We start from the raw sequence: 12,478 nt of genomic DNA, 5'->3' as shown, positions 1-12,478 counted from the left end.
GAATCTGATCAAGAATCAACAAACGAAAATCCTGATGACGAGAATTCTAGTAATGATGGTGATAAAAGTGAAAGAGATCAAGAATCTGATTTAGAAAGCGTTGAAAAGCTCACTGAAAGAAAAAAGCCATTTGAAGATGATGATTCTAGATCAACTATCACAAATTCACAGGATTCTGAATCTCAAATAATTCTCTCTCAAGAAAGCATCATGGATTTCAGCCAAGAAACACCACAAATGGATTGGAATTAGATTCCTAAATCCTAATTCATCTTTATAACGCACTTTTTATTTAGTCAAAATTATCCAGATCTTAAAATTTTCTACCCACACAACACAATTGCAAATCTTTTTTGAAAATTTACTTTTTTATCCAAAATATTAGACATTTCCAATATTTCAAACAAAACCGAAATCTTATTCTTTCAGATCTCAAAGAGAAATCAAATTCACAATATCAAATAAATTTTTGTTGACAATTTAAGAATAAGATCAAATTTTCTCAAAGAAAAATAATCAACATATGTTTGAATTTTTCCATTTTCAAGTTGCGCGTTTTTTGAAAATCGGAAAATATCCGCGATATTTGAACTTTATCAAAATCGTGAGTTTAATTGCAATCAAAATTGAATCTAATGAAACCATTTTGATTCAAAAAAAATTTTGAACCAAAATGATTCAAGAAAAAAAATTTCCTGATTCAAAAATGAATCATTACAACTTCATTTTGCTTCATGAAAAAAATTTCTGTTGATTGGGAAACATCAGTTCATTATTGTACTGTGCTATCCATTGCTTGTGTAATTATATTCCTAGACTGGCTCGCTATTGGATCTACATATCCTGCTATGGATTTAGATCTGAGATGAATCTACATATCCGATTTGTGAGCTACCCAATACGTGAACCAACGCACTCAATTCTCTAAGTCTCAAATTATGATTAGATGCTGCATCTGAAGAAACGGAACTGATAGCATTGGTGGAACTTTTTGAATTAATTCCATTATCAATTGATTGGAGGCTATTCACTGCTGAAGAAACACTTGATAAAGAACCATTAGTTGCTCTAGGATTTCGATATCCAGGTTTATTGTCACCAAAACCAGCACCAGAAACAGGAGCCTGGTTCAATAAAGATGACATGAGAATCATGAAGATAGTGGTGAGCGAAAAGATTAAAGGCCATAAATTGATTGAAACTCATCGTTTTAATCGTAATTAACACTTTAAATTTAAATTTAACTGTTAGAAACGTTCACTTATTCAGACGAAGATTTAATTTAACTATGATTTTCCCTTCAAATGATTCAACCTTTTATGTGATTTTCTTTCAATGTCAACGTGTTGTTTTACCCTCGATAAAGTTACCTGAATAAACTAAAACATAATTAGATTATCTCTATGATAATTGGGATCATCAAAAAATCACCAAAAGATATCAAGCTGATAATATACTCAGTGATAAACAGTTTCGTCTACTTTTTATCAAGTTTAGGTTGTTTGTAAATTGAATTTACAACCAAATGAAAACGGAAACTGTTCTCTGAATGTTTAATTTTAAAAGGAAATACAACCAAAATAATTGTCTGGTAACTTCAATTCCAAGTAAGTGACAAGTAGTACAAGAGATCAAAATTAGAAGAAAACAAAACAATAACAAAATATTAATGAGGAGATAATTTAACGAAAATTGGATTGATTAAAGTGGAAAGTAAAAGAGAAAAGTTATCACAATTAAAAAGTGTTTCTCTATGCGCGATATTTCATTTTTCGTGGCTGTAGATTGGAGGTTAGTCCAAATTTAGACTAATTCTTTCCTATCGGGGTCTATTTAATATTCGTAACGATGAAAATTTCTTAAAAGTCCAATCCCATTGAATTTTTATCATCATCTATCTTAATCACTGAATCATTTTAACCTCAATCCTTTGATGAATTTCTCAGAACTTTTTCATGCGCAAACGAGCCTAGGAAAGGCTTCCAGATCTCTTCTTTGTGTTTCAACTTTTGGTGGTGAATAAAAGTTGATCGAATTGTCCATTTTGATTCAATCGTAGCGGAAATTGGTGGAATTTGATGATCGACGATTTACCATAATCAACGGGAACCACGGTAGCTCTATTTCTAAAAAACTGTTGATTCAGAGATATTTCCAATGGATGAACTTTAATTGACTCCTTTTCCATTGATGACAATTTATCGACATTTCCAATTTTACTAACACTTGCACTTGACTGTAAATTAAAATGAATAAATAGTAATGTTACTAACGAGATAAATGAATTAGCAAATCACTTATAGTGAAAATGGAAAATTAATGAGTTTACCTTCCTGAGCTTACGAACGAGAAGGTATATAAGTCCACCGATAAAAGCTGCCCAACCACCGATAGCGACGAGATAGAAAACCGATAAGATGACCTTTGGAGCTAAAATGAGACCAACCTTGAGTAGATAAAATAAAAATCCATCCAATGTACTTGATATTTCGATCCACCCCAAAGGAACAATTGTGTCACGGATATTGTTAAAACCACGAAGAAATGGAACCCGTTCAACTCTAAGGTTGAACTGTAATCGACCTGCACCCGATATTGGTATTCCAATATCAGGCTGAACTAATAAGTAGAATTCATGTTTCTCTGGATCTGGCGATAAACCGTCAACCTGTCCCTGAATTTCTGAATCTGTGTCGAGAAAATGTGGCCTAGTTATTATGATCGGAGGCCCAGAAAATCCACCGGTACAATCAAGGAGACCATAGTGTTCACATCGTGATTTCTTTTTCCTTGTATGGACACAATAACATCCATTGGCTGGATTAACACTCGGAGGGTCAAATACTTCGGGTCCAAGAACATATTTAAATCCGGGAATCCCGAAATAATCAGAATCCCCAACATGAGTTAAATCCAATGATCTAAAAGTTTTTGAATATTAATAGTTTAAATTAGCTGATCAATTCGTGGACAGTCTAACTTACCTGTAAATGTCAGAGATGAACACAGTTAATTTAGTTTTCCTTGCAATTAAGGGTTGAAATTGGATTCCATCAGTCCCCTTGGGGGTATTACATTCAGAGCCAGTCCATCGATCCATTGATCTGATGAAAGATTTAACAATTATGATTATTTAATTTTTTCTCATGAAAGTTGAAACAATTGCATTTTAATTTCCAAGTGAGAACTTCAAGATCATTAACTATTAATTCGAGCCCATGATTCAAGTTCTTATCTTAATTTGATATGAAAATTCAATATTCGTTTCAAATTAATGATCAACTTTTTTTCTTATTCAAAAACAATCGATTTCCAATCTAAATTTAATTCTAGTTTATACCTTTGAATGCAAGTGAATTATGAAACAATTGCTAGAATTGTTAATCGATCAGAATTTTAAAGAGTTAAATTACTAATTATCGAAGTAATCAAAAATCAATCGAATTTTAATTGTGACTCATTTAGATTACCTTTCGTTTCTAAATGCAATTGTACTTGTATACATTTCCTTTGGCACTTCGATACCTGTGTAAATTTCTAGAGGTCCTAATCGGGTGAAATTTCGGCTATTAAGAATTCCAATTGAATTATTGGGTAATTCTGATGTTGGAAATACATCGGAAGCCATAATGCCCAACAGTTCGAGAGGTTTGAGAAGAGTGGTCACTGTATCCAGAAGATTAACTCGAAGTCCAGTAATAAGACTTCGAGGTGTAGTTTTAAGGAAAAAGTTCTGACTGTGGACAAATAGAACCACAGAAACAACTGAATAGACGAAAGGACTGACAGCCAATGGGATGGGAGTTAATTGTTCCAATTTATCTCCAACAATTGCCCCAGTTGAAGCTACAAATGGATTAAGAACAGTGATTTCTTGATCCCATGATCCGTTTGATTGTTCGTACAGAATTTGATAATTACGGCACTCGTAATATTTGATTGTCCTTTCACCGAATCCAATTACCTCTTTCCACCTTTGCTCTCTAATAACAATAAAATAACAATTAACTTACTTTAATTACTTACAGATGAATGAAATCACTGAGAACTTACGATAATACGAAAGGTCCAACCTCGCGAACTTTTAATTTATCTCCTTTCAAGAATTGATCGGGATTTTCAATGTTAAATAAATTGAACTTATTTATAATTTTTATTGGTATTCTTTCCCAGAACTTGTAAGCTAGACACCAAGGATCGATTTTCATTTGTGAACTGATTATCTTTTCTATAGCCCAGGGTTGGAGGGTAGCGAATAGAGTTCCAAAAATCCCAGCGATCGCTCCATAACGAATGAACTTGGCCCTAAAAGGGCGGCCTGACTTTTTAAAGTCTACCATATTCTCAATCTATTTTTTACAACTTTTAGCATTTAAAACTATTCGATTTTCTTTAAATTCATCACAATTAAGATTCAGTTCCAAAACCAATAAACAACTAATAATAAACAGCACAGAGAAAGAATTATTAATAAAAACTTTCAAAATGTCCCAAATTCATAAATCATTAATTGTGAACACGAATAAATATCAATAATCATTAATATCTCTTATGCTCGAGAGACAATAATTCAAATTGAATCAGATTAATTCAATTCATTCACACTTTCCATTACCTCCATCTATCAGAAAGATTATCAATCTAAAATTGCTTAATTAGTTTCCATTACAAGTGTGATTAACTATAACTCAAACAATTAATTCATCTTTATGGTGCAATGTGAAACAAATTCAATAATCGAAAGACATCAAGTGAATAAACCACTCTGTAATAAACGGTAACAATAATTCAGATCTATTACGATTATATTTCCACTTCTATTCATTGAAACTTTTCATGCATTTTTACCTCCATCTATGAGATAGATTATCAAAATTTGATAATTAAATTAAATTTGACAGAATTTGATAATTACGCCACTATGAGATAGATGATCAATCTGAAATTTCATCATTAGTTTCGATTAAAATGGATACAAATAAAAATGGTAAGAGATGTGTTCAGAGATACAGTGTGTTCACGAAAAACATGCAAGGCCTCGATATTTTTTTATTCGTTAAGAAACTTGATGATATTTTCATCAAGTAATTGTCTCCAGATAAGCTATCAAATAAAATTGAGAATTCAATTGAATTTAGCCTACTTTCATTTTTATTACAATTTTTGAAATCTGAAGATTCATGACTCATCGGAATGAATAATCAGAATTTCTCTGAATTCGGTACTGACAACTAGTACTTTTTGGTCTTATTTTTTTGTTTATGAACTGATGAACAAAGAAGATCAGGTTTCACAGCGCGGTGGTAAAGGATTTTATGTTGTGAACGTGCTCAATCAGCTAATTCAATATTGCTGAATCTAATTTGAAAAGCAATTTTGAATCCGACATCAAATAAAAATGTTATCAACAATCAAACCCTAGCACACAATTGATGAACAAACTGTATGATACTGGCCTTGGTTATGGTACGTGGGCTGGATCAAACGCTATTTGGTGATCTAGTTCTAGTTCGATAGATAATTTAATGTTCGAATACTAGTTATGGTTCAGGATGGAATACTGGATTGTGACCTCATTGTCCGAAATTTATCCAGACTATCTCACACAGTGACACATAATAAATGAGAATTTTTTTACTATTGACATTAATAGATCGAAATTTTTAAGTTCACTTTTCTTTATTGATAATATTTCATAATGTATGTAAGGTCATGAAAAGAAATTTTATCATCAAGAAGCAGATTTAGATTTTTATTATTTATAATATTAATTAATTAGACACATAAATAGTTAGTAATTTAACTAAATCGAATGATTGAATGATGACGGCTATTTTCTTCCTTTAAAAACCCAAGCTTTTCCTTTCTAACGACACTCACATTTTATTAAGAGTCAAGTAAAGTTTCTTAAACTTTTTACATTTTCTATTCTTTTTATTTTATATACTAAGATAAATTGTCTTATTTCATTTGTTTCATCGACAAAACTAAACTTGTGTTGTATCCGAATCAGTTTTATTCTATTTTCTAATAAAATTTATACTAAATAACTTCGGTGTACAACAAAACTCAATTTTCGAACAAAATGAATTGATTTACTATCTCAATTGAGATCCAAATTGCTGAAAGTTTTCAATAGCTAAGGATGTTTGGTTGGTGGAGGTTGTTGAAACTCCCCTTTGAGACTGACCTCTAGCAGCAGCAGCAGCAGCAGCAGCACCCTGACCATAACCATAACCACCAGCACCAGAACCAGCACCAGCACCAGCACCAGCACCAGAACCCTGACTACAACCACCAGAACCCTGACCATAACCAGAACCAGCACCAGAACCAGCACCAGAACCAGCACCAGAACCAGCACCAGAACCAGCACCAGAACCAGCACCAGAACCAGCACCAAAAGCTGAACCAGCACCAGCACCAGAACCCTGACCAGAACCACCAGGACCAGCCCCAGGACCAAAACCTGAATCAGCACCAGTACCAGAACCAGAACCAGCACCAGAACCCTGACCATAACCACCAGAACCAGCACCAGAACCAAAACCTGAACCAGCAACAGGACCAAAAGCTGAACCAGCACCAAGACCAGAACCAGTATATTGGTGGGATAAAGATGGCATAAGAACCATGAATATAGTGGTGAGCGAAAAGAAATTAACGACCATAAATGGTTTGAAACTCATTGTTTTAATCGTGATTAATACTTTAAATTTTAACTGCTCGAAACGTTCACTTACTCAGATTAAAATTTGGTAAGATGAGCGTTAATGGTTGGAGGTGGAGCTAATAGCTATCCAACACACTTATCCCTGTGTTTGTTTAAATTAGGTTAGGTTAGGTCTTCATTAAAAGGGTCAAAATCGACAGAGGAAGGCCCGGAGGCCTGGGACAATCAAAGCACAATTAACCCAAAATTCAGCTTAATTTCAACACTTTGAACTAATGGACACCATCGATAAGTGTGTTGAATAACCACTGGCTCCACCTCCAACCATTAACGCTCATCTTACCTAAAATTTTATTTAACTATGATTTTTCTTTTCAAACGATTTCGCCTTTTATTTGATTTTCTAACATATCAACGTGTTATTTTGGCCTCGCTAAAGTTACCTGAACAAACTCAAACATAAATTAGATTATATCTATGACAATCGTAATGTAATAATCAAAAGATATCAAGCTGATAAAATACTCAGTGATAAACATCTACATTTTATCAAAGTCACTTTTGTTTGTCACCGTTTTGTAAATTGAATTTACAATCAAATGAAAACGGGAACAGTTCTCACCAATGTTAAATTGTAAAAAAAATTACAACCGAATGATATTTTCTGGTAACTGAATTGAAATTTCAATTCCAAGTAAATTCCAAGCAACCTTAATAAGTTGATAAGTTCCATAATTTTTCTGCACACGTTAGTAAATGTTTATCTATGCTCGATTTTTTATTTGATGGCTGTGAAAGTTGGAAGTTAGTCCACATTTAGACTTATATAGAATAAATAGTAATTATTAATACTATAACATTAATGTTATTAACGAGATAAATGAATTAGTCAATCACTTATAGTGAAAATGGAAAATTAATGAGTTTACCTTCCTGAGCTTACGAACGAGAAGGTATATAAGTCCACCGATAAAAGCTGCCCAACCACCAATAGCGACGAGATAGAAAACCGATAAGATGACCTTTGGAGCTATGGAGATAATAATAGTAGAATTCATGTTTCTCTGGATCTGGCGATAGACCGTCAACTTGTCCCTGAACTTCTGAGTCTGTGTCGAGAAAATGCGGCCTAGTTATTATGTATAATCGGAGGCCCAGAAAATCCACCGGTACAATCGAGGAGACCATAGTGTTCACATCGTGATTTCTTTTCCCTTGTATGGACACAATAACATCCATTGGCTGGATTAACACTCGGAGGGTCGAATACTTCAGGTCCAAGAACATATTTAAATCCAGGAATCCCGAAATAATCAGAATCCCCGACATAAGTCAAATCCAACGATCTAAACGTTTTTGAATATTAATAGTTTCTAACTTTCTAGTTATTAGCTAATCAATTCGTGGACAATCCAATTAAATTGTCCACTGAATAGATCATTGAATTGATCGTTGAATAGTTACAAGCTAGTTAACTTACCTGTAAATGTCAGAAATGAACACAGTTAATCTAGTTTTTCTTGCAATTAAGGGTTGAAATTGGATTCCATCAGTCCCTCGAGGGGTATTACATTCAGATCCAGTCCATTGATCCATCGATCTGATCAAAAATCTAACAATTATCATTATTTAATTTTTTCTCATGAAACAATTGCATCTTAATTTCCAAGCTGGAAGTTCACGATCATTAACTATTAATTCGAGCCTATGATTCAAGTTCTTATCTTAATTTGATATGAAAATTCAATATTCGTTTCAAATTAATGATCAATTCGGCTATTTAGAAATCCAATTGAATTATTGGGTAATTCTGACGTTAGAAATACATCGGAAGCCATAATGCCCAACAGTTCGAGAGGTTTGAGAAGAGTGGTCACTGTGTCCAGAAGATTAACTCGAAGTCCAGTTATAAGACTTCGAGGTGTAGTTTTAAGGAAAAAGTTCTGACTGTGGACAAATAGAACCACAGAAACAACTGAATAGACGAAAGGACTGACAGCCAATGGGATGGGAATTAATTGTTCCAATTTATCTCCGACAATTGCCACAGTTGAAGCTACAAATGGATTAAGAACAGTAATCTCTTGATCCCAAGATCCGTTTGATTGTTCGTACAGAATTTGATAATTACGCCACTCGTAATATTTGATTGTCCTTTCACCGAATTCAATTACCTCTTTCCATCTTTGCTCTCTAATAACAATAAAATAACAATTTAATTGATGACCTTTTCTATGGCCCAGGGTTGGAGGGCAGCGAATAGAGTTCCAAGAATCCCAGAAATCACTCCATAACGAATGAACTTGACCGATAAAGGGCGACCCGACTTTTTAGAGTCTACCATATTCTCAATCTCTTTTTTTTATAACTTTTAGCATTATTTTTTTCTTCGTAATCATAACTATTTGATTTTCTTTAAATTCATCACAATTAAGATTCAGTTCCAAACTCAACAACCAAATTAAACCACCAATAATAAACAGCACAGAGAAAGAATTATTATAATAAAAAAATTCGAAATGTTCCAAATTTACATATCATTAATTGTGAGCACGAATAAATATCAATAATTATTAATATCTCTTATGCTCGAGAGACAATAATTCAAATTGAATCAGATTAATTCAATTCATTCACACTTTCCATTACCTCCATCTATCAGATAAATTATCAATCTAAAATTGCTTAATTAGTTTCCATTACAATTAGGATTAACTATAAACAATTAGTTCATCTTCATGGTATTCGAAACAAATTAGATAATCAATAGATACCAAGTGAGTGAACTACTCCGTAATTAACGATTTGACTCCATAGCCACGAAAATTATTATCGGGTGGGCAGAAAAGGATGTAAACTCACAACTTGTCAGTATAAAACTCAGGGCGAATAACATGAAAGTAATTTTTTTAGAAAGTAGAAGGTTGAAAATGATGTTGACCAAACTCTTACGATTTAAAAAGTTCTGACCTCTGGGATATTATAATCCAAAATTAAGGTTAATTTTCCGTCGAAAATTGGCCTTTTTCCCCTATAAATCGGCTTCTGGTCACTTTACAGGGATGAAAAAAATGCCAATCCAAAGCTTAAGTAAAAATCGTTAGGATAAACTTGGTTCTGTTAAATTAAAAGACCTAAAAGTTATGGCATTTTTTTCAAAATTCGCCATAGTAGTTTTGGATGCTAAAAAAGGTGAACCAAAAAATCCCTATGTTAAAAATCCCATAGACAAATTAACAATTAACTAAATTGCGACGACAATTTAAGCAATTAAAACATAAAAATTGGGATTCTACCATTTTCAACCTTTCTCTTTCTAAAAAAGTTACTTTCGTGTTAATAGCCCTATGTTTTATACTGAGTTTACATCCTTTTCTGCCCACCCGATAATAATTGTGAAAGATTTTATCAAATATGAATAAGGAGATCATTAACAACTACCATGTTAACCACTCGATATTCTGAATCATTTTGATCTTTATGCTTTTGTGAATTTCATATTTTTAATTATATTAATTATTAATTTCAATAATAATGTATATTGAAATGAAACGGCATGAAAAGTTGTCGGTGCAATAAAAATTCATGATCTGAAAACTTATCGTTACGGATAAAAAGTGACCTGAAGTTTCAACATAGATTTTCTCGAAAACTGCTGATCAGATCCGAAAGAAATAAATATATTTGGACTTCATATTTGTAGCCCTACAAATACACAAAGTTTCAACTTTTAACTCAAAACTAAAATTTGGTTTACATTCTCCTTAGGAAATGATTTTGAATATGAAAAAATATCCAAGTATCAAGTTAATCATCTGTAATGATTAATACATTAACATGCATTTATCATGCATTGGACAATAACTCAGATTGATTGGGATTAATATCCATTTCTATTCAATTCATCGAGACCTACAATAGATTTTTACCTTCATCTAAGACATAAATATCTTCATTATACAGTGATTCCCGATTGAAGAAACTAAACCACCAAATGAAGAAACCAAGTTTTCATTTGAAGAAACCCCAATGGTTTTACTCGTATACCAATTGAGATCAATGATACGAGACTTCGGACCTTCATTTTTTGATTATTAATTTTAGAGCGAAAATCGATTTAGAAATGAAGTTTCATATTCAAAATCATCATACATGTGATTTAAATTTAATTTCGACTTAGAATTAATTAATCACAATTAAAAGTCGTTTTGGTTTGTTCAAATGAAAACTTGGTTTCTTCATTTTATGGTTTGGTTTCTTCAAATGAAAACTAGAAGCGAATTTTTATTTTTGGTTTCTTCAAATGAAAAAAAGGTTTTCACATTTGAAAGTTTGGTTTCTTCAATCGGGAAACACTGTAATAATAGTATGGATTTAGCTTTAGCATAAGCCGAGTCGATAGTTGCTCGTACTTTTTCAATCTTACTCGTGATTACGGACTCTCCGGAGAACTTGAATTTAATTTGTCGAGCGTTAAGACACTTTTTGTCTATGGAAAAAAATTAACAAGATAATTAGTTGGATTATTTTGATTCTGGAAAGTTAATACAGAGGTGATTTCACTTAGAGAAACTTCACTTAGAGAAATTATCAGCGCCCCCTACATAACTGAAAAGGTTAATTTCTTAAAAAAAAGGTGAACTAACACCTTACCTTTTCCAAGCCTAAAGGTACTAATCCACCAGGAGGAGACTGTGAAGACCAACTTTCCCTAAGTGAAATCACCTCTGTAGTGTTGTTTTTCATTGTTTTTCTCTCTTAGTCTCACCTGAGCAAATAGTGTTTGATGACATTCCCTGATCAGGAGGTGTGAAGGTGAAGTAAAAACTTTCATCCTTATCATCCTAATCATCATCATCTACAACCTGAATGTTTCTTTAACCAAGAAAATGGTGATCCAATAATCAGCAACTAATATTATCTTCCTCCTTCTCTTTCACCATCATCATCATTTCACCAATTCAATTTAGCTCCAATTGTAAACATGAAAAACTTGATCAATCATAAGCATTACAATAAGTAAAATTATTTCTCAATAAAGTTAATCAATGGCTCTAAAACCTGCAACAATTAAATTAGCAAAACTTTTCCTTTTAACTGTAACAATCAAACCCACAACAATTAACTGTAGTTAAAAAAAATTCCTCAACTGTTGTAGTACAGTGTAGAAAAAAATGAACTTCAAACGCCATCTAGCAGTTAGAATATCAACTAATTTATCTAAAGAAAATTTCTCAATTTTTTCCATCATTTAATCACTTTTAACTTTTTTCAATGTAATTCTCTGGAAATTCAAGATGAAATTGATTAATCACACCTTTAAAAAGTCACAATTAATAATTTAAATCCCAGAACTTGCCACTAAATGGGCAATACAAATAAAGAGGAGAGGAAAAGATGATTAAAGAAAAGTTGGTTAACAACTTGATTGCTACAGTTGCAAGTTAAGTTGATAGCTTAATTAATTAAAAGTAATTAACGCAATCGAATAGTTGCAGGCGAGAATTGACCACAGTATTGAGATTATCAAGTGATGAGACATTTTTCTCTTAAAAATAATCAAGTAAATGAAGAGCAACTTTTAACCAATTTTTGACAATTTTTCGAGTAAATTTGAATACAACTAAATAAGTTGCTTTTTCTAACACATACAAAACCAGTTGTAACTAGTTTTTAATCAATAACAAATAATTTATTCAAACGTAACTGAATTTTTCTGAGTCATTGAAATCATAAAGGGAAACCATTTTATAGTTGATTAAATCAAAAGTAGAAGTTAAAAGTTTATATAAATAATATTTGATA

The 12,478-nt window shown here is 32.3% G+C and overlaps 3 protein-coding genes across 3 annotated transcripts; all 3 read right to left on the bottom strand.

Annotated features, from left to right (window-relative positions):
* Nucleotides 1-1,557: 1,557 nt before the first annotated feature.
* Nucleotides 1,558-4,340, bottom strand: LOC128398054 (lysosome membrane protein 2-like). Its single transcript, XM_053358864.1, has 5 exons — nt 4,054-4,340; nt 3,471-3,983; nt 2,985-3,104; nt 2,330-2,921; nt 1,558-2,236 (listed from the first exon to the last, which is right to left on the bottom strand). Exons 1-5 carry the CDS (start codon nt 4,338-4,340, stop codon nt 2,003-2,005), a joined length of 1,746 nt encoding a protein of 581 aa, XP_053214839.1. The 3' UTR covers nt 1,558-2,002.
* Nucleotides 4,341-5,683: 1,343 nt separating this feature from the next.
* Nucleotides 5,684-6,882, bottom strand: LOC128398046 (uncharacterized). Its single transcript, XM_053358853.1, has one exon. The coding sequence runs from the start codon at nt 6,687-6,689 to the stop codon at nt 6,099-6,101; it is 591 nt and encodes a 196-aa protein (XP_053214828.1). The 5' UTR covers nt 6,690-6,882; the 3' UTR covers nt 5,684-6,098.
* A 920-nt stretch (nt 6,883-7,802) lies between these two features.
* On the bottom strand, nt 7,803-8,269 carry LOC128398053 (sensory neuron membrane protein 2-like). Its single transcript, XM_053358863.1, has 2 exons — nt 8,154-8,269; nt 7,803-8,019 (listed from the first exon to the last, which is right to left on the bottom strand). The coding sequence occupies exons 1-2, from the start codon at nt 8,267-8,269 to the stop codon at nt 7,803-7,805; spliced, it is 333 nt and encodes a 110-aa protein (XP_053214838.1).
* Between the last annotated feature and the right edge of the window lie 4,209 nt (nt 8,270-12,478).

Source organism: Panonychus citri, unplaced genomic scaffold (assembly GCF_014898815.1).
Source record: "Panonychus citri isolate SS breed McGregor unplaced genomic scaffold, ASM1489881v1 Contig00044, whole genome shotgun sequence".
NCBI lineage: Eukaryota > Metazoa > Arthropoda > Arachnida > Trombidiformes > Tetranychidae > Panonychus > Panonychus citri.
The sequence above is the reverse complement of the archived record's forward strand: the minus strand, read 5'-3'. Positions and strand labels throughout refer to the sequence as shown.

Excerpts from the sequence above, each read along its gene's own strand:
- LOC128398054 (XM_053358864.1), bottom strand. The coding sequence starts at position 4,340 with ATGGTAGACTTTAAAAAGTCAGGCCGCCCTTTTAGGGCCAAGTTCATT. Across the intron at positions 2,922-2,984 it reads TTCATCTCTGACATTTACAG|ATCATTGGATTTAACTCATG; the intron begins GTAAGTTAGACT and ends AAAAACTTTTAG. Across the intron at positions 2,237-2,329 it reads TCGTTCGTAAGCTCAGGAAG|TCAAGTGCAAGTGTTAGTAA; the intron begins GTAAACTCATTA and ends TTTAATTTACAG.
- LOC128398046 (XM_053358853.1), bottom strand. The coding sequence starts at position 6,689 with ATGAGTTTCAAACCATTTATGGTCGTTAATTTCTTTTCGCTCACCACT.
- LOC128398053 (XM_053358863.1), bottom strand. The coding sequence starts at position 8,269 with ATGGATCAATGGACTGGATCTGAATGTAATACCCCTCGAGGGACTGAT. Across the intron at positions 8,020-8,153 it reads TTCATTTCTGACATTTACAG|ATCGTTGGATTTGACTTATG; the intron begins GTAAGTTAACTA and ends AAAAACGTTTAG.